General features: G+C 42.4%; 1 protein-coding gene across 4 annotated transcripts in view; it reads left to right on the top strand.

Moving 5' to 3' along the window:
* Nucleotides 1–25,521, top strand: part of TAOK3 (TAO kinase 3) — a 116,675-nt gene that overhangs the window by 20,695 nt on the left and 70,459 nt on the right. For all 4 annotated transcript variants that reach the window (XM_083478537.1, XM_083478535.1, XM_083478538.1 and 1 more), the window contains exons 2-8: nt 8,948–9,058; nt 11,775–11,986; nt 16,361–16,432; nt 18,923–19,024; nt 20,722–20,767; nt 21,876–21,972; nt 23,944–24,057. In XM_083478537.1, the coding sequence (XP_083334663.1) occupies nt 11,867–11,986; nt 16,361–16,432; nt 18,923–19,024; nt 20,722–20,767; nt 21,876–21,972; nt 23,944–24,057 (551 nt within the window). In that variant the 5' untranslated portion in view covers nt 8,948–9,058; nt 11,775–11,866. The remainder of the gene's footprint in view (nt 1–8,947; nt 9,059–11,774; nt 11,987–16,360; nt 16,433–18,922; nt 19,025–20,721; nt 20,768–21,875; nt 21,973–23,943; nt 24,058–25,521) is intronic.

Raw genomic sequence — 25,521 nt, 5'->3', positions numbered from 1 at the left:
TGGGTCCCTGCTTGTGTGAATTTAGGGGGAAGGATAAAAGGAGAGCCAGTGTGGTGTAGTGGTTAAGAGCAGTGGACTCGTAATCTGGTGAACCGGGTTCGCGTCTCCGCTCCTCCACATGCAGCTGCTGGGTGACCTTGGGCTAGTCACACTTCTTTGAAGTCTCTAAGCCCCACTCACCTCACAAAGTGTTTGTTGTGGGGGAGGAAGGGAAAGGAGAATGTTAGCCGCTTTGAGACTCCTTAAGGGGAGTGAAAGGCGGGATATCAAGTCCAAACTCTTCTTCTTCTTCCTGATGAAATGAGCAAAATGATTCATCCGGTGTATCCGGATACCTCTAATTAGGGTGATGGCTCTACTCTGCCTCTACAGTTAGAGGCAGCAATGCTTCTGAATACCAGTTGCTAGAAACAACAGGAGGGGCAAGGGCTCTTGTGCTCAAACTTCCTTGTAGACTTCCCATTGGGGCATCTGGGCGGCCACTAGATGGGCCATTGACCTGATCCAGCAGGCTCCTCTTATGTTCTTGTGTGATGTATAGGATCAGAAAACAAGGTGCATCGGCCTTTCCATTAGTAAGAGTAAAGTGGTTATCTGAGAAGGCTACAAATGCTAGGGGCGGGCAGGCAGGCAGGCAGAGAGAGGTGGTGAATGTTGGGGGACAGAGCTGTGTGTCCCACATGGCCTGCCCCATACCCCCAAAGCTAGCCTGCTATCCTTGGCTGTAGTGAAGGATGCAGCCCTATTCCCAGTGTTGAAGTAAGATTCAACAGCCAATCAGCTTTCTGCACATGGTACAAGAGGCACCCTGTTGCCCTTTGTCTGAGGCAGCAAAATGTCTTGGCCTGGTCATAAAGCATTTTATAGATTTTTCAGCATTAATACAATATCATTTTTACAACAAGACAGGTGTTGTTGTTGTTTACATTAGTCCCTTTTTACCTAAAAAAATATCCCAGAGAGACTTGCAAGATAACAGATAAAACCATCAGAACCAGACACAGTGTATAATGCAAAATACCTAAAATGTTCAGCCGATAGCACGATAGCACCCACCCCACTAAAAGATGTTCATGACCTTAGTGGCCAGCTTAGCCACCCAAGGCCTGAGTATTATATATAGTACCATATTTAACTGAAGATGGAATCTGTACCTCAGCCAATGCATTGCTAACCTCCAGGCTGGATTACTGTAGTGTGCTGTATGTGGGACTTCTCTGGGGTCTGGTTTGGAAGCTCCAGATGGTACAGAATGCAGTGGCCAGGCTGCTGATGGAAACTTCTGGCTGAGGACATGTGGCATCATTGTTAAAACAGTTGCACTGGCGCCCACTTCCTACCAAGCCAGGCTGAAGGCTATTGTATTAATTTAGTTCTAGTGTTCAGGGATTGCCGTAACCCTTTTATCCCAGTTTGGTCACCGAGATCGTCTGCAGGAGTATCATTCCTTGAGGTGGTGACGCTCTTTGACAGCAACTAGAAATTGTTCCTTTTAGTGTCGTCAGCCCTGTCTTGCCAATAGAGATTCAGTAAGTGCATTCTGTGTCGACTTTTGAATGCCTGAGTGACAACGTCTATTCCATCAGGTCTATGCAGGCAATTAAGAATACACCCTTCCACGATAGTTAACTAGTGGCTACTTCTAAGTTTTATAGCGGGCTTTTTCTTGTGTTTTCTGGTTTTTATTGCTGTAAACCACTTTGATGTCTTTTTTTTAATGACACATAAATAAATATAAATACGTAAATGGTATCTGCAGAGTGCCCTCTCCTGCAGAGCACATCGATCCATTGGGTGAGTAGGGGATGAGGCATTTTTTAAAAAGTATCCTAGTAACTTAAATTTATGTAACTTACAGTGAGGCTTAGTTTTTCTACCTTGTTTTGCTCATTTGGTTGCTGTATCTGCCCGTTCCCTCTCTCCCCCACCCCAATTAATTCACATTAAAATCAAGGGTCCACAGTTGTGTGCTTATTGTATTGTTGATGCCATAGGTCCCCCAACAAACTATCCAAAATGATAATGGAAAGGATCATAATGGAGGCCTCTCCACTTTGTGCCTGTAATACTGCATAACCACCACACCCTTAAGGCTCAGCCAGGGAATGCAGGCTCTGGGAGAAGAAGAATGAATAAATTGCCTGTTAACAATAATTTACTTTCCAGCTCCACATTCTTCTCTGCTTGTGTATATATGTCATTTAGCATTCTGTTCAAAATCCCCAGTGGGGATTGGGAATGAGGTTTCAGAAGTAGAGCTTCCCTTGTCGGTGCCCTGGTACACACTTTCCCCATTAAAGAAATAGGCTGGCCTGGCATTCTGACCCCTTTTTTGGTTTGCCAGGGAACATTAGGGGATTGCGTTCGCTCGTCTCCTACTCTTAAGATTTCGCTTTCCTCTCCCTGCTTGCCTTATATTTTGTGAAGTGAGGCATGGCAATGATGAGTCATAGGAAAGATGATAAAGTAAATATGGTGTTGCGACCCTCTGTGCTGGTCATATACCCCAGTGAGCACTTAGAAGTGTGACTAATCTATGTGGGCATTCACTGTGGGTTTGGGAAAGCCAGGAAAGCTTACCTGTATTCAGAGCACAGCTCCATGTACTAATTGATACATTAGATATTAAATGAACCTGTTTATTTGTGTGTAAAATATGTAGGCCTGGAATAGTACAACGATAAGGAAATGTTTCCCGACTGTCCTGTGGAGCGTGAAGAGTTAGCTCATCACATGGGACTGATGATCTTTGTTCCAGCTGCCAAAAAGCATGTACACAAAAATTAATGCTTTCCTGATATTTCCAATGTAAGTAATTACGGAAGGTGCCACAGACATGGCTGGAAGTTTCCCCCCCATAAAGTTTGGGCCTGTACTTGTACCTCTTGTTGGTAAAGAAAGTGATGCCTGATTTGAAAATATGAGAAGTAACCCAATGTTGCTTTAGAACCTGCTAGTTTCATTGTAATGGGACAATTTATATATGATCTTCTCTTGACCTTAATCTTCATTATAGTCAATGACAGTGTCCTTTTTAAAAATGGGGAAGAAACTTTTCAGTATAACTTGAAAATGTCCTTTTGTAACATTTATATAATTTATTTTTGTAAATAGTATAGGCGTTTAGATACATTTTAGCATTTGGTTTATTTTTATTCATACTTTGAGTGCTTGCTTATTACAAACACACAAAAGAAGCTCAAAAGGCAAAGGTTGCCATGTTGGCCCATAACAACAACAACAACTGCAATATCCATATTAGAGCAATAATTTTCTTTCTTTTCTTTTCTTTTCTAAAAGGCCAAAATAGTGTGTAAGCTTTCAAGTCCTCCAGAACCCTTCATCAGGCTACATGGAGAAAACAGAAATAGGGGAGAAGGAGAGGGAAATTGGGTGACATTGAAGTGTTACAATACTATGACAATGTCACCAGAATTTGGCAGAGGTTTAAAGTTGTTTTCTTTTCAAAATGGTCATTATTTTGCCCTGCAAGCTCTGTCTGATAGCTTTTGTTTCATTAGCCGCAGTCTTTGGTCTAAGGAAGTAAAGCAAACAGAGGTCTGCACAGGCTGACATTGGTAGCTTCTTTGTTTGGTTACTCATGTAAGGTAGGCTAGCATTATAGGTTTCAGCTAGAGGCATTCCTCATCATGCTCTCAGCTGCTGTACTGTGCCAGTGAGGCCAACCCTATCTGATTTGTTTTTAAGACTTAGACTTTCAGAATGGTCTTGGAACCTACACATTTAAGGGGGGCTAAGTATCAACAACCACCAGTAGCTGAAGCAGATTTCATTTTTATCCATTTGTGCTAGTCTGCATTTTTAGTTTCTCAACCAACCCAGTAACAACAGAAAGGAAGGTGGTAAAGTATGAAATGGCTTAATTTGAAATCCATTTCTAGTCTACCACTCCTTAAGGCCCCTGGTGCGCAACCTTTCCCACAAAAAACAATATTTTGGCACCATCCAACTAAAGTTAAGCATTTAGTTCCATTGATTTCCCCCCTCGCTTCCATTAGAGGCAAGGGGACAAAAGGGCTCTTAAGTTTGACTGGATTGTGTACCTATAAAATACACACACTGTGGAGAAGGAAATAGATGGATAAGATTGTCATGGCCTTGTTTTAATACTGTAACTATTGAATATAGTACAGAACTTCCTTAAGTTCTGTACTTGAAAAGAAACCAGTTTCTGAAAAAACTGCATTTTATTTTTTCTGCAAGGCATCCTTCCCATTCATTTAACTGTCCCTCCTTCAATGATAGAAATATGAGAAACTTTCCAAACAAATGTGTTTGTCAGTGACCTCTCTTCTATTGGGTGTAACTCTTTCACACTTGACTCATCTATGAGTCTCTTTCTTTTTTGCTCTTAGCTTGCAATTCAGTTGTTTTAACCACAAAGTGACTTAACAGTTGTAGATACTCCACTAATACGCGCATAAGAAGTAAATGGCTAGAGGTTTGAGGATCTTGGCAAAATATCTCTTGGGAAAGGATCCCAACGTTCTCTTGCAGATATTAATAGGATCATTTGTTGGAGGGTGGGAGTCATGTTCTGATGAGGTGCTGCACTGGAGAAAAGGACTGCAAACTTGTGAAGCAGTATTAATGGCCCATCAACACAATCCATTATTCCTAAATACAACTTGGCCTTGAATTCTTTACATGCTCATGGGGTGATAAGAGAGAATCTCTGGGAAAATTAGAAGGAATACCCTCCACCACATCGCATACTTCATTGCAGGATTGTTATTTCTGCTTGGTGAAGTTCATCTTTCCCTTTGAGTAGTGGATGGAACTCAGCCTGCATTCTGGGCAACCCTGGGGTTCCTCAGGTGGCTATCAAGGATTTCTCAATCAGAACATTGCTCATGGCCAAGTTCCCTCTGGAGACCGCTTACCCTCCAATGTGTGTCAACAAGGTAGTGTTGTGGGTGTTCTGTGGTGTGCCCCCAGTAGCTAACCAAAATTTTGTGCTCACTATTGATTTTTGCTCTCCAAGTTAGGAGGAACTCCCACTGTCATTTCAACTTTTGAAACATTCAGAAAGCATATTTTTTACCCTTCAAGTATTACTTTTTAAAGATTTTTAGAACAATGTGCAATAACAGAAATAAAAGATGGATTATAACTAAAATAAGTGATAAGCAACACTTGTATATGTCTTCCAGTGCATGTCATGTCAACACAATGAACTACTACCACTAGCTGTGAGGATAGAACAGGAGTTTTTACAATGGACCACTTGAGAATAAACCAATCTGGTTTCCGTTTATTTAACAAATTGGCCAAGTCATTGCTTTGTTTGAAGTAGGCTCAGAATCACCTTTGATTAGTCCTAATACTGTGAAGCTGATGTGTGGTGGTTGCCATCTTTCGATTTCAGAAATAACCATCCCTTTGGTATTATGGGTTGATATGAAGAGAATCCATGGACAGAGCCACATGTGGAAAGTATTGGCTCTTCTGATCAGAGTATTCCTGCATTGCAGGGGGTTGGACTAGATGATCCTCAGAGTTCCTTGCAACTCTATAATTCTATGAATATTTCTTACCGGAAAGAACACAATGGAAGTGCCATATTGCAGTGATCACCAACCATTTTGGGTGTGTGGGTCCATTTTCAAACTGGATAAACTGTCTTGGGCATTACATACCCCACAACTTATTCTATTGGCTACAAGAAAATGCTTCTTTCAAACCTGATTTCAGCAGGCCGATTTTGAATTGGTTAATTTGATGGCTTTGTTTTAATTTTAAATGGGATACTTTATCATATTGAATGCTTTTGAGAACTGCTAGGCTGAAAAGCAAGGGTACACATTGAAATGGTAAATATTGCAGCCTTCAAAACTAAGGACTTGTCTTAAAGTAGAAGATACTGATAACTAGAAACAGGGTTGTTGTTTTTTGTACTGTATTTTTCTGCCAGGAGACCAACCCCAAAATTATGTTTCTCTTGAGAAAAACATCATGCCCCACCCTTCGAATGCGTCTGCATCACTCAGAGCAGCTTACAACAATTACAAACTTAAACAATCCCTTAAAAAAACAAATCAGCCAAAAATGTATATAGGCTTGGCAGATAGACTATCATCTGAGAATGCTTTTATGACATAAGAATAATCTGTCTGGCAAGCTAGTCTCTTGCCATAATTGGAAAACTTTTACCAGCCAGCAAAAAAGCTTAAGAGGGCCAAGTGCATCTTGTCAGGTATTCCACGACTTTAGCTTGGCCACTGAATGACCTGTTTCTCCTGCAATTTGCAAGGTGTTGATAGTCAGGAAAATGGTCTGCAAGTATCTTTTCTGTGGGTGGATTGAATATGCTGCTTCCCCACCATGCAAGTGTGTACTGTTCTTCAGCCTGCCCTGATCCCACTGCTGATCCAAATGGCTGATGAGTATCGGTCTGATCCATGAATAACTGTCATCTTCTAGGCAGGGTAGGGACTATGTCGAAGGGAACGTTTCTGAGTTTCCTGAATGCACTATGGTTGTGTGCTACAGCGCTGAGCCAGGAGTGTGGGCAGCTGCCATCTGTGGATGCATCCTTAGTCATGCTGTCAGATGCTTTGCAGTCTTCAAACAATTGTCCTTCAATAGACATAACAACAGCAGCATTATTTGGCTGGGGCAAGCCTTTACACGGAAACAGATGCTCAGGTTTATTATGGGCCAGTAAATTAAACATTGCAAATCAGCTCAGAGCAGCCATGTGTCTCTAGCAGTAAGGCTTTAATAAATAATAAATATATTTTAAAATTTATTTCTAGTGTGCTAAAAGGGCTCAGATGCTATATGATCTCAGTAAGTGTAAGGATAATGATAACAATAAGTAGCATTTTAGAATGTTTGAAGTGCTTCGTGTGTATTCAGCAATTTTCAGAACAGCCCTGACCTGAAAGGTGTGGTCCCCTTTTGCAAGTAGAAAATTGAAGCTGAGAGAATAGCAGCTTGCTGAAGCTGGCAAGTGAGTTTGTTGCTGAAAAATATTTGGCTCTCAGTAGTTTGGAATTGTCACTGAAAGGGCTTTTTCATATGTTACAGCTGAGTGGGCATTTTATGTATGCACCAGTACTGTGTGAAAGAGGTGCTTGCCTTTATTGTACCAGTGAACAGTGACAAAAAAGGCTTGTACTGTATCCAATTAATTTGTTAACAGGACACTGCATGTGTGCATAGGTAAAGGGACCCCTGACCATTAGGTCTAGTCGTGACTGACTCTGGGGTTGCGGCGCTCATCTCGCTTTATTGGCCGAGGGAGCCGGCGTTTGTCCGCAGACAGCTTCCGGGTCATGTGGCCAGCATGACTAAGCCACTTCTGGTGAACCAGAGCAGCACACGGAAACGCCGTTTACCTTCCCACCGGAGCGGTACCTATTTATCTACTTGCACTTTGACGTGCTTTCAAACTGCTAGGTTGGCAGAAGCTGGGACCGGACAACGGGAGCTCACCCCATTGCGGGGATTCAAACCGCCGACCTTCTGATCGGCAAGTCCTAGGCTCTGTGGTTTAACCCACAGCGCCACCAGCGTCCCGGGTGCATGTGTGTATGATTCAAGTTAATTGTGGAATATGAAGCCCTGCAAGTAGGTAAAGTCTCTTGCAGGTACTTTAGCTCCCCCAACCTGTCTCATGCTAACCACTCTCTTAGCACCCGCACCTGTGATTATTTTCTTTCATTGAAAAAGACAATTTAACTGAAATATAGCTTCGGTTATATCTCCATGCCAGACAGAAAATAGCGCCCAAAAGCATTTTCTACCCTGCCTCTCTTATTCAACAAATATTCGTATCAGCATACAAAAGAAAGAAGCTCAAAACTTACATTAAGCCTTGTCCATTTACTAGACCTTACAGGTACATCCATAACTGCTTATTTTCACTGCTGCTGATGTGCAAAGCAGCCAGGGATTGATGTCCAACTGGCCAGGGATTGTTGTAGACAAAACTATTATCTGTCACACTGCTGGATGTCAGCGTTGATTCCCTGGGTAAAGGAATGCTGCAACAAAGAAAATTTTTAGTGTTTGTCTGTTGTGCAAAATTACCTTGATAACGGAGCCCTGAGGACCCAATAGAGAGGACTTGGAGGGCTGCATTTGTCCCCTGGAACTGAGGTTCCTCAATCATTGTGATGATCAGCTGATGAGATCTTCCTGTCCATGATGCAGCCTATGGTTAGCAACCAGTAGAGAGAGGGCCTCTTTTGTGGTGGCGCTGGAAGTATGGAAACTCCTTCCCTCTGAGTTTAGATGAGTGTCTGTATTAATGACATTTAGGTTGCTTTAAAAACACACATACTTGTGTGCCTAGGCCTTGATCTCAATATGTTGTTTTAACTCTGCCCTAGTCTTTCAGTTGCATTTTCTCCCTGTATTTTTATGTTTTGATAAGTATTTTAATATTGTACCCTGTCTATAGACCCAACGTGGGACACAGTATAGAATTGTGTATCAAGGTGCAGGTGTATGCAGAGGCTTTAGCTAGAAGGGGAAACTGCCATTTTCATTACTATTCATGAAATCAGGGCTCCTTTTTAGTGTTCTTTATATAAGTACATATAGTTCTCACATGGAGGCCAGCCAAATAGTTTTTGTTGAAAATATGTGTAGGCTTGGAGGCTTGAGGTTACCGTATTATTTGGTGCTGTGATGGCCAGCCCCTCCCTCCAGGCTCCTGCTTCGCTGTTAACAGGAAGGTAAGTAATTGCTGCCTTGTGTTTTGACCAGAGGTGAGGATAAAGTTTTGCCTTGTTTTCTGGAAGATGTGTCAGTTTAGACCCAAAGAGTGGGAGTACAAATATCAGGGAAATGGTTAATTGGCACCAGCTGCAGTTGGGTCAAAAATTGTATTGGGGACAGCTCTGCAGACCAGAAACTGCTCATTTGTAGAATGTATTTATCTGTTTTAATTATTTCTGTTTCCCCCACTCCTCAGGTTGGAAGGCAAGAGTATATAGAGCCCAGAGACACAACAGAAAAGGAGACCTAACGTTTCTACTGAAATGAGCCTGGACCATAGAGTATGCTTATTGCTATAGTTACCCAGGTATGCTGAATTGCCTCTTTTGCAGCCTATCTCTGTGATAAGGACCCTAAAGATGGAGACACTTCCTCAGTCCCCCAGCTCCATAATGGATGAGACTGACAATGCTATGTGTTTAAAAATAACGAGAACATCTGTGACCAAAAATCATAAATTTTACAGACCCTACAACTGCCACCCATGCAACTTCTAGGTTCAAAATATTTTATAATATAAATGGTCTTTAAATCCCCACCCCACCCCCCGGTTGCCCCTCATTTTCCATACATGTGGCTCTTGTTCAACACTGGCAGCTAGAAATCTCAGGGGTTTGAGCAAGCTGCTGGATTTTACATAATAAATATGGTTTGTATTGCTTGCTTTGTTTCAGTTTTCTGTGTTATTGAATTTTATTAGCTGCTTAGAGTTTCACTATGTAGCAGTTCAGAAATATAACGAATAAATATTAATTAAATGGGTGCAGCTGTAAACAAGTGTACTTTACAAAGAAAAAAACTTTTACCCCGATAGACAATATAGGGTTGTTAGTACAATATGGTTGTGGCAACAGTAATCCAGGGAAAAAACCTTGTTTGTTTATCTGTTGTTTGTGCATTAGGCTTGTTTAGAATGAAGTTAATAGTACAAGTACATAGCAGTGTTTGTCAGTTAAGTTGCTCGTCAGTCCAACGCTAGAAGAGTCACCTGCCGTATGCCGCTCTTAGTAGTGGTTCCCATCTCAGTCAAGCTAGCATTATTTGTTGTCTCATACAAAAGTTCTCTGTGACTTGTGTAGACTGTTAAAAACAACAGTCTATAATAAACAACAGAACTCCAAAATATATAACAGAAACAGCAATAAGCATGACATTCACATTTCCTCAAATGGCTGGAATAAGTTATACATAACCCAGCACCAAAAGGATGGTAATGTCAGCACCATGAAGGCCCCATCCTTTTAACACTGCACCCATGTGTCCCATGAGACACCCTAACAAAACATGGTGGAAGAGGGATCTAGATGGTTCTGGTTTTCTGTAACCCCACCCCCAGGAACCTTACAGTGAAGAGTGGATAATTTATTATTACTATTACTAAATTGCTAGATGACTTGCAGTGGCTCTGCAAGTCTTTCTGGCTATCAGTTGTTTGCTACAAAAGGGCACGTCTCTTCTTTTGTAGGCTTTCAGTATGACAGGTGCATATTTGTGCATTTTCAGGTCATCCCTAGTATGTAGCTTATGAGGTGCAGTAGGTAAGGCACTTCTCCCTGAGCCACCATTTTGCATATCCTTGCAGCAACCATTTTGCACCTAGCTAGTTGGTGGCCCAACTGCAAAACCATTTTAGTAAAAGCTGAAGTAGATCTTGATGTCTGCTTACCCCTTTGGTAGAGGATGGCCAGATGGTAGGATCATGATAAAGAAAAGGGGTGGTGGCAGCCTCAGTGAGGGGGCAGGGGGGAGACGGGCCCCATACACCCACTATCTGTCATATAAAATTTGCCCTGTCTTTGGGGCTTTGGCGCACTTGTCAGCAACTTATATTTATCACTTTCCCCAAAGTGTCTTTATTTTCCTAAGTATCTGGCCAGTTTCCCTGACTTTAGAAACTTATCCTTCCTGGAGTTTCTGATTCAAATGCTTATCAGATTTATACCAGGTGAGTTGCCCCAGTTCAGTGGTGTGATGTAATTCTTACTTTGCCCAGCTCTAATTAAGCCTTTTTTTCAATCCTTGTATCCTGCAGTCTTTTAAAATGTTGATTGGTTCCATGTCCCAAGCTGGAAGGATTACAATCCTTCTTCCCCGCAACCCTGATCTTTTTTTGTTTGTTAACTTATACACTTGTAAGGAGGAAAAAACACTTCCCTAACATTTTAAGAGGTTCTGCACAGCGGCAGTGGGTTTTTTTGTTCCTAAGCACATGTGTCTTAAGGACTTGCTGTTTGAGTGGCATTTGGACTACAGTATTATTAATAGAGGATTGTATCATGAAAAGGCTTGTTTGGAAATAAAGCAACTCCACCTTCTACAAAATATGCTTTTTAAACCACAAGAGCAGCAACAGAAATATTTAAGGCCAGGGGAGTGGACATTTGAATATCCTCATTCCTTCCACTTTTTCAGTCACCACTGCTGCTGGATAGAGCCATGAACCAGCTGCCTAAGAGGAAGTGCCCTAATTTCAGACATAAAACTTGGGGGAGGGGGGCTATTTTCCCATGTGGTCACTGTGGAACATTTTTAAAAGCCACAGCTGGGAAACAGGGTGTCTCTTTCTGTCACTGCTGCCTTCCCCACCCAAAAAAACAACAACACCTTTGTATGGATGGATTTGTTTTTATTAAGCTGCCGTGAAGGCCTGTTTTCAGGCAGGGAAGCAGGATACAAATATTTCAGATTTAAATAAGCAAACCAAATGCTCTCAGAAACATCTGTTTAACAGTTAAACAGAACTTCCCAGGGATGGGGAACCTACGGCTGTCCATAGATTGATTGTTAGTCTCCAACTCCCATCAGCCACAGCCATTGTTGCCGATAGTCAAGGATGATGGCAGTTGGGAGTCCAGCAATGTGTGGAGTGCCACAGGTTCCCCATCCTCGTCTTTGGGGAACATGGAAAAATTATCTCCTTAAAAGTTGCTTTCTTCAAACTGTAGAGAAGGCACCTGAGTTAAACAAAATTAAATACTTCCAGTGATTTCAATTGTATACAAATTTCTCTCCCCGCCCCCCAGGTTCTGAATTGTTACCTAAGGACTCCATTGTCAATGAGGGAAGAAACTGACTGGGAACTGGAGGTGGGAACAAGGTCCTAATACTGTTCACCATGCGCAAAGGGGTGCCAAAAGACCCAGATGCAGCTGACCTGTTCTACAAAGATGATCCTCAGGAACTATTTGTGGGTTTACACGAAATTGGACATGGAAGTTTTGGAGCGGTTTACTTTGTAAGTAGTTTTTGCTTAATATCCCATTCTCTGCAAAACAAAGTAAAGATCTCCTTTCATAGCATTAAGCACGTTTTGCTTGAGGAAGAGGCTTTTCTTCATAGTCAAAGCTGTTTATACTTTTCTCTCCCTTCTCCACAATTCCAAAATGGCATCCATTATGCATATAAAGAAAATGTATACAGTTTTACTTCTAGGTTTTATTGTTGCTTGTTTGCTTTGCTGTTTTTCATACATAAACGTGTGTGTGTGATATGTTTCGACAGTAATGCATGCACGTGGGAACTCTGGCCTCTGCTTCTCTGTTGCAGAGTGATGGATCCCATTCACAAGGGAGAAATGGTGTATGGAGGTGTATGCTTAACCTTAAAAGTAGAGAAGGAAAAGCAGGGAGACTGTGGTGCATGGAAGAAGGGTTTAGCAGATAATACACCTCCCATTTCTCGCTTGTACAACTACTTCCCCTTGCTGATTCACCACAGGGAAGCATTTACTAAGGAGTTTCAGGACCCATGTTTGTTGCCAGGCTTACAGCTTGGCCCTTGAGCGACTGAGTTTACAAAATATTCCAGATGGCCAACCAAAAAGACAATAACAGCATCTCCATCTGACTGAAAGATATATTGCTCAGAAGACCTTTGGCTTCTGATGATGATTCCTCATGAAGGATGAACACAAATTTACACACTGTGTGTGTACGTGTGTGTGTGTGTGTGTGTTGGTGAACTCCTAATCGCAAATAAGAAGTGTGGGCTATCAGGTGAGTTCCTAGCAGAGATCAGATTTGGATTAGGGACTTGGATTAGGGACCTCACTGAACTCCTCATTTAAGTAATAAAAATAAATACAAACATTTTTAAAACAGCCACCTCTGTTTTAACTTGTGGCCCCTCAGGTGTTTTTGGACTATTATGCCATGGTACACCTGCATCAGCACAACTGGACGCCTTCATCTGCCCTAGCTGGAACAAAACATGTCTCTCCCGTATCGGCCTCCGCAGCCACAGCAGGCGCTGTAACTCCCAAGCGTTTGACCTCATCCCCAAAGTACACCCTTCCATTGTCTCCTGAGACAGATGGATGCCAACCGCTGCCCTCAGTTCCTCAGCTAGTATGATTAATTGATGGGAGTTATGGCCCTTCAAACGCTTTTGGACTACAAGCTAGCTACCTCTGCTTTTAAAGAGAGCTTCGCATCACAACACAGTCTGCTTTGGATGCTTCCAGATGCAAAAGATGGCTGCTTATGTGCTATCTAATGAAGCTGACCCAGTTTTATAAATGAAGTAGATTGAACTTATTAGTTTCTCTGTGTTACAGCAGTGATGTAGCATTCCTTGAAAACGAGGCAGTTCCACTTAAAGCAGCCTGCCGCACAGCATTACTTACAGTCTGTCTGAGCCTGTTATTTAACTGCAAGATGTCTCAGGCTGTGGATTAGTCCTTCAAGGAAAGTAGAGAGAGCCCTGCTGCTTTAATCATTTAAAGCTCCACCAGACAACACCATGGAAGAGTGTTCTGCGGGGAGCAATTCTCCTCCTCCCAGCCAAGGAGATCACACCAAGTGGTCTATAGCCACACCTTTGTCAGCTTCTTCTGGAGCTAGGCACGGCTTATTTTAAGCAGCTGGTGTGGAAAAAAAACATCAGATGTTACTGGCATTGCAGAAAGTACTTTGGGAGGCTTTCAACTAAAGCTTCATTTTTTTATTAGCAGAATAATATAGAACCACTGACTCACTTGAACCAATAAATAGCACTTTTGAAACATAAGCGGTTAACTTTCCAATGTTCTGTTTTATTTGAATTTCTACTTGAAGGCATAGGATGGGTGACAACTAAGAATTGCAGCAAGACTCTTTACATTTACATTTTCTTTAATTAAATCATCTTCCCTCCCCCTTTTAATAACACCACCCCCAACCTTTGGTGTGCTGAGAATATTGAACTGGGGACTCTGGCAGCAAGGCTCTCTATCCCCATTAAAGGTTGCCAGCAGGAAGAGCCACAGGCTCGCTGTCCAGTGTAACAGTGCAACTGTGCAGAAGGAGGTAGTGCTGCCTTAGTGGCTCTTGGTTGGCGATGCAAGATGCCTTTCACCTGACCCTAAAAAGCCTGGGATTCTTACCTGGCTGTTGATTCTGAGCAACGTTTTATTGACGGAGACCAAGAATTACATAGAGTTAAGGGAGAGCTGTGAGGTTGCCCGCTTTGCTGATAACACCAAATTATTCAGGGTGGTAAAAACAAAAATGGGATTGTGAAGAACTCTGAAATAACCTCTCCAAAAGCAGGTAATAAAATGGCAAAGACAGTTCAGTGAAATGGTGAGGGAAGTGAGCAAAAAAAGAATAAGTCATCCTGTCTTTATATATTCATTGATGGGATCTGAGCTGGCGGTGACTAACCAGTAAAGGGATCTTGGGGTCATGGCAGATAGCACAGTGAAAAGGTTGATCCAGTGCGCCACAGCTTTGAAAAGGGTGAATTCTGTGCTAGAGATAATTAGGAAAGGGTTCAAATATAAAACTGTTGGAGTTGTAATATCTCTGTTCAGATCTGTGGTGTGACAGCGCATGGGATGCTGTGGACAGTTGTAGATGCTGTGGAGTGGGCAAAAGTGCAGAACAGGGCAACCAAAATGATCTGAGGTCTGGAACAACTCCCTTGTAAGGAAAAGTGACAAATGCTTTCTATTATTATTTTGGAATGTTAAAAAAAAATATGCAGTGCAGGCAAAGTGGATAGCTTTTCTTTCTCGTAATAGGTAAACCTGGGGTCATCCAAAGATGCTGAACGTTAAATGATTTAAGACAAACAAAAGGAAGTACTTTGCATGGTGCATAGTTAAGCTGTGGAACCTGCTGTGGAATTCACAGTCACAAATATGCGAGGGCTGCCAACTTAGTTGGCTTTAAAGGGGCTTAGACAAATCCATGGTGGATGACGCCATCAGTAGCTGTGAGTTGTGATGGCGCCATGCCTCTGAGTACCAGTTGCTGGGGAATAATAGCTGGAGAGGTTCTTGCCCCTTTTTACACTTCCCACAGGCATCCAGCTAGCCATTGTGAGAAACAAGATGCTGCTTGGCATGCCAGTCTGTTTGCCCTGCTTCCTACTGCCAACTCTGATGCCGCCCAACAACTTAACCCCAGTTTCCAAGAGCCTAGGCAGAGGTTTCTGCAGTGCTATGGAAGGGTGTTAGGGCTGGCACAGAGTTTGTTGAGTCTTCGCAGGGAAGGGCGTTTCACAACTCCTGGAAAAACTTTTGAGCATTGTCCTTGCCCTTCGGATGACATAACCAAGAAGAAGTGTGTATCTGAAGAAGTGGGCATGCACACGAAAGCTCATACCAATAACAAACTTAGTTGGTCTCTAAGGTGCTACTGGAAGGAATTTTTTTATTTTGTTTCAACTACGACAGACCAACACGGCTACCTCCCTGTAACTATAACCAAGAATGTTCATTTAGCTGATCTTAATTATTGGAACACAAGAGAGGATAGCGTGGTCTTTGTGGATTTGAGGGCAAACTGCTGACTCTTGAACAGCATCTAGCCTACCGTGGTGATTTTTAGTAAGCTTACTTACTTGGTGGAATGTCAAATGCTTGTGCAGGAAATGGTACTGACCATGCCAAAAGCAACAGGTGAGAGACATGTGCCACTTCCAGACTACTGATACTGCCCATGGTAGCACAGAGGGGTATGGGTCTGCTGCCACTTGTGCTTCCCCACCCAACAAAGCAGCTTAGTGATAGAGTGTATGGCCCTTCTCAAGGTTGTTCTAAGGCTACATGGGAGAGAACAGTAGGAGATTTCAAGGTTAATATTTCAGTACTGATTGAAAGATGCTGGGCTTTGGCAAGTGGTACTGCCATCTGCGTTGATTCTGTGGAATGCCATTCGGGAGGCAGATAGTTTAGCAGACCTGTGCAGGATTTGGGCTACTTCTGCAGTAGATCTTGTGTTGCTGACACCTAGCATGACTCCTAATGCAGTACAGTGGTACCTCTAGTTATGAACTTAATTCCTTCCGGAGGTCCGTTCTTAACCTGAAACTGTTCTTAACTAGAGGCATGCTTTCACTAATGGGGCCTCTTGTTGCTGCTGTGCCGCCGGCACATGAGTTCCGTTCTCATCTTGGGGCAAAGTTCTCAACTCAAGGTAACTCTTCCAGGTTAGCAGAGTTTGTAACCTGAAGTGTTTGTAACCTGAGGCATTTGTTACTCAAGGTACCACTGTACTAACAATTCTTTGTGAGGAAGAGTCTCTCCGTGATCAATTGGCTTCCTTGAGTTTAGGAGGGAAATGAGAAAACATCTTACTTTTTTCTTTCTTCTCCTTTTACCCCTCCCCCACGCCCCAATTTCCAGGCCACCAACGCCCGCACGAATGAGGTGGTGGCAATCAAGAAGATGTCCTACAGTGGGAAGCAAACAAATGAGGTAAGAAGGACAAAAACAACTCTTCAAATGCCTCTGTGTTACAACAGCGAAGCAGGCTGTTCCGTTGTGTGTTGCTGTGGCTTTTTTTATCAGTTCATTTTTCTTAATGCCATAATAGGCTTCAGAGTGGTTTACAAGTATGCTACCTACTTCTGCAGAGAGACACTTTGAAAATAAAATAAAATAAAACTGGACCAGCATTTACTTGTTAATAAAGTGAATTGGGAATGTAGACCACGTAGGGAAACTGTAGCCCGTCAGGTGTTGTTTGACTGCAGGTCCCATCAGCCCCAACCAGGATGGCCAGTGGTTAGAGATGATCGAAGTTGTAGTCCAACAGCTTCTGGAGGGCCACAGTTTCTACGTTCCTCAGTGTAAGCTACTTGCAACACTAGAATTTTGAAAGTGTACTAAACAAGAGTGTACTAAGCTAGAAATCTCTGGAGACCTTCATGTGAAGGTTTGAAAGCCACTCCTTCCTTACTTTTCCACACCACCTAGCAATACAACCCCTACTCTACTCAGCACTTGTATGATGTTCCCCATCACCTTCATTATATTACGCTATTATCCTGCAATTCCTTTTGTAAGCTCTGAGTAGCCTTACTGGGTTCTCCCCACTTCCCCCAATTGTGGCTAGGGTCGCTGAAACATGGTAACTAGCACTAGATCACCTGGTTTACTTCATAGCTGAAGGGGGATTTGAATCTGGGTCTCCCTGGTCATAGTCCAACACTTCACAGCACAATCTCTTTTACTCCTGGGCTCTCTTCCATCCCGTCTCCTCAAGTTCCCTGACCTCTACCACCATGTAATTGCTCATCCACCTAGATCCTGCATGCAGGTTTCCTTCAGCCTTATGTGAGCTGCTGTAGAGATCTCCAACATTCCCACCCAGAAATTGGAATTTCTGTCACCATTCTGTGGTACTTCTGCACCTTTTGAGTCGTGTTTGGTTTAACTTGCTGTCATTTTGGTGCTTAATATTGAGATGTGCTTTCAGGACCCTCCCTATTCCTATGACAGTAATTTGTTTTTTTACTGTTTTTAATACTGAATATTGGTGAAGGGTGGGTAATAAATTTAATAACAGCAATAATACTGTTCCTCAGTCCAGTACTTTAATTTATTTTGTTTGTTCTTACATCTTATTTCCTGCCCTTTCTCTCTTAAGCAGGTTGCGGCCATAAAACAACTCTAAACAAATCTAAAAAACTTAAAAATGCACAATAAAATACTGTATGTATAACAGCCAGCGATAATTATACATCTTTAGCACTATGTTTCAAAGGCCTGCTGACACCTGAATGATACCAGTATGGGGAACAACTAGATCCTTGTAAAAAGGGAGTCAAATAGGAATTTCTACTTTCCAGCTCCTCAAATTCAATAGTCAAGTTGTGTCATGTATTAAAATGCTCCTAAATGCCCATCCATTCTTGTGACCAACGCAGGCAATAAATGAAGTGTTTAGAACCACGCAGCTTGTATAACATTATTTAGATTTTTGCTAAACCATTAAATATACAGCATTATGTATCTTTGCTTAATGTGCATATTTTGTGTTGACTGCAGTATTTGCATGACTTAATCTGATTGCCCTCTGGTAACTATTAGCCTTGCAAAGAGGCCATTTGGCCTGTACATCTTCAGCAGATGCTGACAAACTTTTGTTTCAATTTACAGTGGTGCCTCGCAAGACGAAAAGAATCCGTTCTGTGATTCTCTTCATCTAGCGGTTTTTTCGTCTTGCAAAGCAAGCCCATTGACGGATTAGCGCTATTAGCGGCTTTTAGCGGCTTATCTGCTGGTCGGATCAGCTGATAAGCGGCTTAGCGGCTTAGAAAAAGGGGGGGAAGGGGAAAAAACCAGCAGGAACTCGCAAGACATTGTCGTCTTGCGAAGCAAGCCCATAGGAAATTTGTTTTGCGAAGCACCTCCAAAACGGAAAACTCTTTCGTCTAGCGAGTTTTCCGTCTTGTGAGGCATTCGTCTTACGGGGCACCACTGTACTTGTGTTGCTAACAAACAGACAAACGAGGGGTGGGGAGCTGAGGTTCTTAGAAATCTTAAGTTCTTCCTAGGTGTAGAATTCCATGTGAAATAGCCTCTGATTCCAGCTCACCTTGGAAATGTTCTTATTTTGCTATATGGAGAAATTATTATTTCATTATTTATTTTTATACCTCTCCCTTCAGCCAAAAAGGCTCCCAGGGTGGTTTGCAGATTAAGAAAATCAAGACAGTCACTGCCCTCAAGCTTACAAATTAAAAAGGGAAGGGAAAGGGGGATTGAAAGAGAGGGAGCAGGAAATAAGCAATTTGGGGTACTTAGTCCTTTGTTACAAGTTCTTCCAGTAGATGGCTGGGATCAGACAGTTCAAGGAGAGCAGGAACCAACAGTTGCTCACCTGTCACCTTCTCTCTTTCACCCTCTTCTCTCAAGTTCGATCTAAAGACTGAGTTTCTTCTTCTTTTCTTTTAAAAACAGAAATGGCAGGATATTATCAAGGAAGTCAGATTTCTACGACAGCTGAAGCACCCCAACACCATAGAATACAAGGGTTGTTACTTGAAAGAAAACACTGCCTGGGTGAGTGAAAGCTTTGCTTGGATTTCACATCCTAGAAGCTGTTTTTCCCTGGATGCAATGCTGAATTGTTTCAATCATCCCACGCTGCCACTTATTCTTTAAAGGCTGTCAGGCCCTGAGCCTAACATTGGTATACTGCATGGAAACTGAAAATGTTTACAGGCGTTGGGGGTCCGCAGGTGGGTTGCCTTGTCTTGGCACACTGTTTGTGCTGCTGCTTAAGGACAGACATGTGTTTCTAAATACAATGGATGCTCATTAGAGAACTAGGACTAGCCTCATGGATGCTCCGAGGACCTCCAGAGTGCTTAGGAAGGCTTGTCTGCCCTTAATGCTTTGTATCATCATAGCATATGCAAGCTATTGTTACAAACCACCCCAGTGTCTGAGCGGACAGATACTCCTGTGGATCCAATGCTTAGTCAGGGTTCAGTTTCCTTGAAAGAAAGGCAGCATAGTCTGTGATGTCTTTAGGATATATGGCTTTTATTTACACACATACATACAATCTGAGCATGGGGGGGGGGGAGGCTCACAGCATTAACACCACCAAAAGATCTCACTTCTCCATTGGTCACAGCTTCTATGATTCTATGTCTCTCTTCCCCAGCTTCCACCCAACTCTAGCCTAGCCCCAGTTTGGCCTATTGTTCTCCATCACTTAACTATAGCTGTTACAACCTAGCTCAATCTTTTTGATGCTGATCAGGGTACTTAAGTTGCTAGTTAAAGTAATTGTCTTACAAAGAAACATTGCTGACCAGTTCAGCAACCTATTCCACTTAGATTCTAACCCTCACTGGATGCAGGATCCCAAAAACTGGAATGGATTTAGGGCATCATCCAGACTGATGCCCCCCTCCTATATGTTTACATATAACAAAAAAACTCCAGCTGTTGTGAATTGCCTATGGAGGGATTTCGTTCTCTGGGGGCCAGATTAAACAGCCCTCAAGTCACATGGGAAACTTTCCCTGACCTGTCAGTACCACTTTAGGCTACAGGTGATTTGGTGCACATTTGAATGTTCTATGTGAATGGAAAGATTTCAGCACATAGAAATACAACATGTGGGGGAGAAGGCAAAACTGAAGCTTTTTGAAGGTGTGTGTATTGGGGGGGAACGCTCAAATATGGAGCATTCTCTGTGCAGCCTCATAGTACAATACTCATATGCTTTCTGCTAACTCTATGATCAATTCCTAATTCCGGCCTTGGTCCCACTGTGTGTTGACCTCATAATCCCCAATAATGGTAAGTAAATTGTCATGTTCTGTTGACTTCACCTGCTTGAAGCCTGATACTGTACAAGGGATGGGGGGGGGTGAGAGTTGGCTACTGTAGCCATTGCATACCAAAATTAACATATATATCTTGGAGCAGCTCTCAATCTTGCTAAAACTGGAACTCTCAGTTTTCTGGAGCACTGCAAACTCTTGGCGTAATACATTGCAAACTTAAAGTTGTTGTAAACCGTTTTAGCTGTCACAGCTTTCGCCCAAACAATCCTGGGAATTGTAGCTTGAGGAAATTGTCGTGCTGAGACTTCATATGAAAAACATCACATTGCACAAAAAATTTCCCAGGCTTCACAGTCCTCAGTGTAGATACACCCCTTACACTACACTCTTATATTGCTTGGTGAATTATCATTCCTTCTCTATTTTAATGGCTGCATTTATTTCTGCTTCTTGCAGTTAGTAATGGAGTACTGCTTAGGATCTGCTTCAGATTTGTTGGAAGGTAAGCCTTGAAATATTCCTACCATGCTTCTTTGACAGCATAGCTTTGCTTTTAGTGGTGGCAGTTACCTTCCCTACAGAGCATTTCATAGGTGATTCACAGTTCAGTCTAATTCTTTCCTGTTTAATATATGAATGGTATCTATCACGTGTGATGCATCACATCTGACTGGCTGTTGCTTTTCAGTATTCCAGTATTAGGATCACAATCCTGGGTCTGCATGCAGTTGGGTTAAAGTAAGCCAAGTATGTCAATCCATCACTTGTATTCTCATTTCCTTGGTTCTTGGTTAGGAATTTACTGTGGTGGAAAGCAAATACAAAATTGGAGAGAGGTGAGCCTGGGCACCAGCTACGGAGAGGAGGAAGGATTACAGGCCCTGTTCTCCCTCCTTCCTGTGGCCTGCTTCCCAATTCCATTGCCACATATCCTGCACATTCATAGGCATACTTTGTCTCTTAGACTGGCAGCCAGGAAGCCAAATTGCACCATTCAATAGGCCAGATTTAGCCCAGGAGCCGCTAACTCTTATCCTAGGTAGGTGTGCTTGCACATTTAAATTTCACAAGTAACTACAGTTGCAAGAAAATCGTACGGAGAAAATCGCTCTGGTTTTCTGCCCTGATCTCTTTCTTTCTTGCAGTGGAGATAGGTGTACAAAATATGATGAGGGAAACATGTGAAGGGAGGGTGAAGCAAAGTTCATTTCATTTCTACACCTGGGTCGGTTTCGGGGGGAAAGCTTGATGGAAGAGATATGGCACAACATTGGTGTTCTAGGAGGGAGTTCCAGGCATAAGGCGCATCAGGGAGAATGGGTGGACTTGTTTCAGAAACAGTTTGGGCAACTGAGGCTGGCAGAGTCAGAGGAGAGATGATTGTAAGCAGGAAAACAATGGCGGGGGATACAAGAGGTCTGTTTTTCAGTTGCTTCTGCTTTGATCACCATCTCAGGTATTTGTCCTCCTGCTTAGAAGAGGTTTTTTGTTTGTGTTGACCCTATTGCTCTGCTACCAATAGTATATATACAGTCCTTCCTACCCTAGCATTGCATAAAACTCTTTTTTTTTGTGTCCAATTTTTCTTTCCCTCCCCCCCCCCCATCCAGTTCACAAGAAGCCACTTCAGGAAGTGGAGATTGCTGCCATTACCGATGGTGCCTTGCAGGGGCTGGCCTACCTGCATTCTCATTTTAAGATACATAGGTAAAAGCATGCAATTCTTTTATTTTATTTTATGAATCACTGCTTTTCTTTGCCTTGATTCATCTGATTGGGGGACGTGGTATTCAGACTGCTTCAAATGGGTTTGTTTGCCTCCTTCCCTAACAAAGGATTGTACTCACTATCTGGGAGCACATATAGATACAGGTTTTGTCTTTGGATACCCAAGAGGTATCTGTAGCATGAAGCACCTTTCATAAGCTGAGGTTGGTGTGCCAGCGGTGACCCCTCCTGGCCAAAGAAAGGCAGCTGCTGTTGTTTGATCACTGGTAACATCCAGAGCAGACTACCACTTCGCTTTATATAGCTTTGAAAGCTACTCCAGTTGGTCCAAAATACGGCTGCTGACTGGGGCCAGCTGAATTGGGAGTGCATCTTGGCAATTCATTAGTAACTTTCGTTGGCCACTGATTCACCTCCAAGGTTTAAAACCCTATACAGCTTGGGACATACATATCTACAAGGCCACTTTCTCCTACGCAAATCTGCTCAAAGTTAAAGTCGTCTTCCAAGGCCCTTCCCTTGGTGGACCCACCTTCAGTTGTTAAGTAGTTGGCAACAGGAAGAGGGCTGCCTAGTTTCTAGTGCTCTGCTTATGGATGTTTTCCATGGGACTGGGCTTCATATCATTTTTGCACATTGCAAAGTCCTGATTTTATTATTATTATTATTATTATTATTATTATTATTATTATTATATCCCACAATATTATAAGCCCCCTTTTTAAAAAAAGAAATTATACCCTGCCCTTCAGTTTCACCACTCTCAGAAAGTTTACAATGAACAAATGAGAACAAGAAAAAATGAAAATACATCACTAGCAAAACAAACACATCTAAAGCAATATTTTACTGAATTTATGTTGTTCTGTTCCATTGTAAGCAGTTCTAAAAAAATAACGTAATACATTGTGAAGAGCCCTGGTAATAATAATAATAATAATAATAATAATAATAATAATAATAATAATAATTATTATTATTATTATTATTATTATTATTAATAGTATAGTTAGCAGACTACAAAGTTATTATGCAAAAGGAAATGTGACTCACAGATTTATTTATTTTTGCTGGATATATAGAGCCATGTATTATTTTATGTAGGTTGAGAAAACCTGAATCAACAAGGTGATTTGTTCCAGAATTTATAGAATCAAAACGAAAAAGGGATTTTAATAACATATTGAGGATTGTGTGCACTAAATCAGAGGTAGCCAACATGGTACCCTTCAGATGTTGTTAGATTCCAGCTTCCTATCATTCCCATCAAGAGTGTTCAAAGATCAGAGCTTACGGGAGTCCAGCAACATCTGAAGGGCAACACATTGGTACTACTTGTAGCCTGATTTCGTTGTGAGCTGATGGCATCTTGCTAACTGATGTTTGCAGGGGCCTTGCACTATACATGTAATACATAAATTGTCAATACGAACAGAATTGAACCCATAGATTAGTAGAGATGCCCCATTCAACAGTGCCCTATTTTGATTTCCTCTTTAAATTTCCAGCCGTACTATATTAGATTTCCTGAGCCTTGCTCTAGTTTCCCACCAGTTTGTACAAAGGCTAATGTTCTGTCACCTATCAAACTAATCTCAGCCTAAACTCTTCCATGCTAGAGGATGTGGTAATCCATCTGTTCTCATAGAACCAAAGAGTTTTCCTCTCATGCAGCTCACTGTTTGCCTGTGTCCAGACAGCTTACGATAAACTGCCTAAGAAGAAAAATTGGCTGCAGCTCTGCCAGTTATTTGGGGTTGCCTGTTGCCTGTATCTCACCTTGGCACCAATAAAGGTTCAATAAAGCTTCAGTAAAGGAAGAGTGTCCTTGGTTTGGGGGCTGGATGAGAAGCACTGAAAACAGACCTCTGAGCTGCAGGGTGTTTATTTCGTATTAAACAGAAACTCCCTTTGAAACAACGATTGTGGTTTTCTTCTTCTATTCAAAAGGGATATTAAAGCAGGAAACATTCTCCTAACTGAGCCAGGTCAGGTGAAGCTAGCTGATTTTGGGTCCGCATCCATAGCCTCTCCTGCCAATTCCTTTGTGGGGACACCTTACTGGTAAGTGAAACTGGAGTGCAACTTTCTGTTTAGTCTTTTGTGGGATGCTTTATATGTGTGTGAGACTCTGTATTCTCTCTCTCTCTCTCTCTCTCTCTCTCTCTCTCTCTCACACACACACACACACACACACACACGGATCCAGTTTGTAACTACAATCCTGGTCTTTTAGATAAACATTTCCCCCCCCAAAAAAACCTCTACCATACAATGTGCTACTCAATTTTGAGTTGCTAGGGAAATGCATTTTCAGAGAGAAGCGCAGCAACTGTTTCAAACAATGAGCACAGGGGGAATAACACTCATGCAGTTGTCACGGGCTCTTACAGGTGTTACAAGACTACAGGTGTCTGCAAGACTATTGAAGCCACTTCCTCCACAATAGCGAAATCAGTACCTTTATGATCTCCCTTGTCTCATACATGGGGAAATCTCCCAGAAATTTCTCCAGCACAAACTTCATTGCTTACAGTGCTGCTGGTTCACATCTACCAGCTTTGACCTTCCAATAGATGGTGCCTTCTGCTTGCCCTGTGCCTGTACCCACTCTTCTGCTCTTAGTGGCAGCTAAATCTACAACCTGGAACCACAGCCTTGCCTTTCTTTGTAGGGTTTCCTCTATGTGGGAAAGGCTCTGCTGCTCCAGGCTCCATCTGCCCATGAGGCAGCTTCTGTGTGTTGAGAGCAAAGCCTTTTGGCTGTAGCACCAGAGTGATGGGACTCAATCCTGCCAGAGTAAAATCAGACACTGGGGACCTGCCAGGTGTTGGATGATGTGAGCAACAGTCTAACAACATCTGGAGGGCCATGGTGTCCCTATCTCTGTTTTGGGTGGTAGGCTTTTCTGGACTGAATCTTCTGAAATAAGCTCTCTCTGCATTTTGAATGTTCTAAATTTGCAGGATATCAAAACTGTTTTGGGTGCCTGGAAGAGGAAATAAGGGGTTAAAAGTATAATAACTATTGGTATGTTCAAAATGCTCCATATGCTGCCAGCTGGCCCAGTATCTTCATCTCCAAAGTGTAGATGCTAAAAGAGGCTAAGAGTGGCTTGCCTAAAGCCCTAGTGACTTCATGATAGAGGCGAAGTTTACACAGGGGAATTCCTGATTTTGCAGCTCAGTTCTTATCCTCTACTCTGCCCTGGCCCAGTTCATGTATCACTTGAAACCACAGCTAAGCTTAACTATTCTTTAAAGGTGAAATCCCAGTATGCTGGTGCATGGGGAGAAAACCATGTCCACTTTGCTCCTTCTCTGCTCCTGTGCTACCAATAATTAAGCCGTGTTTTGGCTTCGTGTTATGCCTGAATCCAGACTCATGGTTTGGAGAGCCACAAGCAAACCATGAGCTGTAAGCAAAGTTTCTTATTGGTTTACAGATCCTGGTTTGTTTGGGGAGAGACGAACCATGAGCCCAGGCACAGATGTAACTCTAAGCCAAAACAAAGCTTACCTCCTGATA

The sequence above is a fragment of the Podarcis liolepis genome, assembly GCF_965112155.1.
Source record: "Podarcis liolepis genome assembly, chromosome: 15".
Classification (NCBI taxonomy): Eukaryota; Metazoa; Chordata; class Lepidosauria; order Squamata; family Lacertidae; genus Podarcis; species Podarcis liolepis.
The sequence above is the reverse complement of the archived record's forward strand: the minus strand, read 5'-3'. Positions and strand labels throughout refer to the sequence as shown.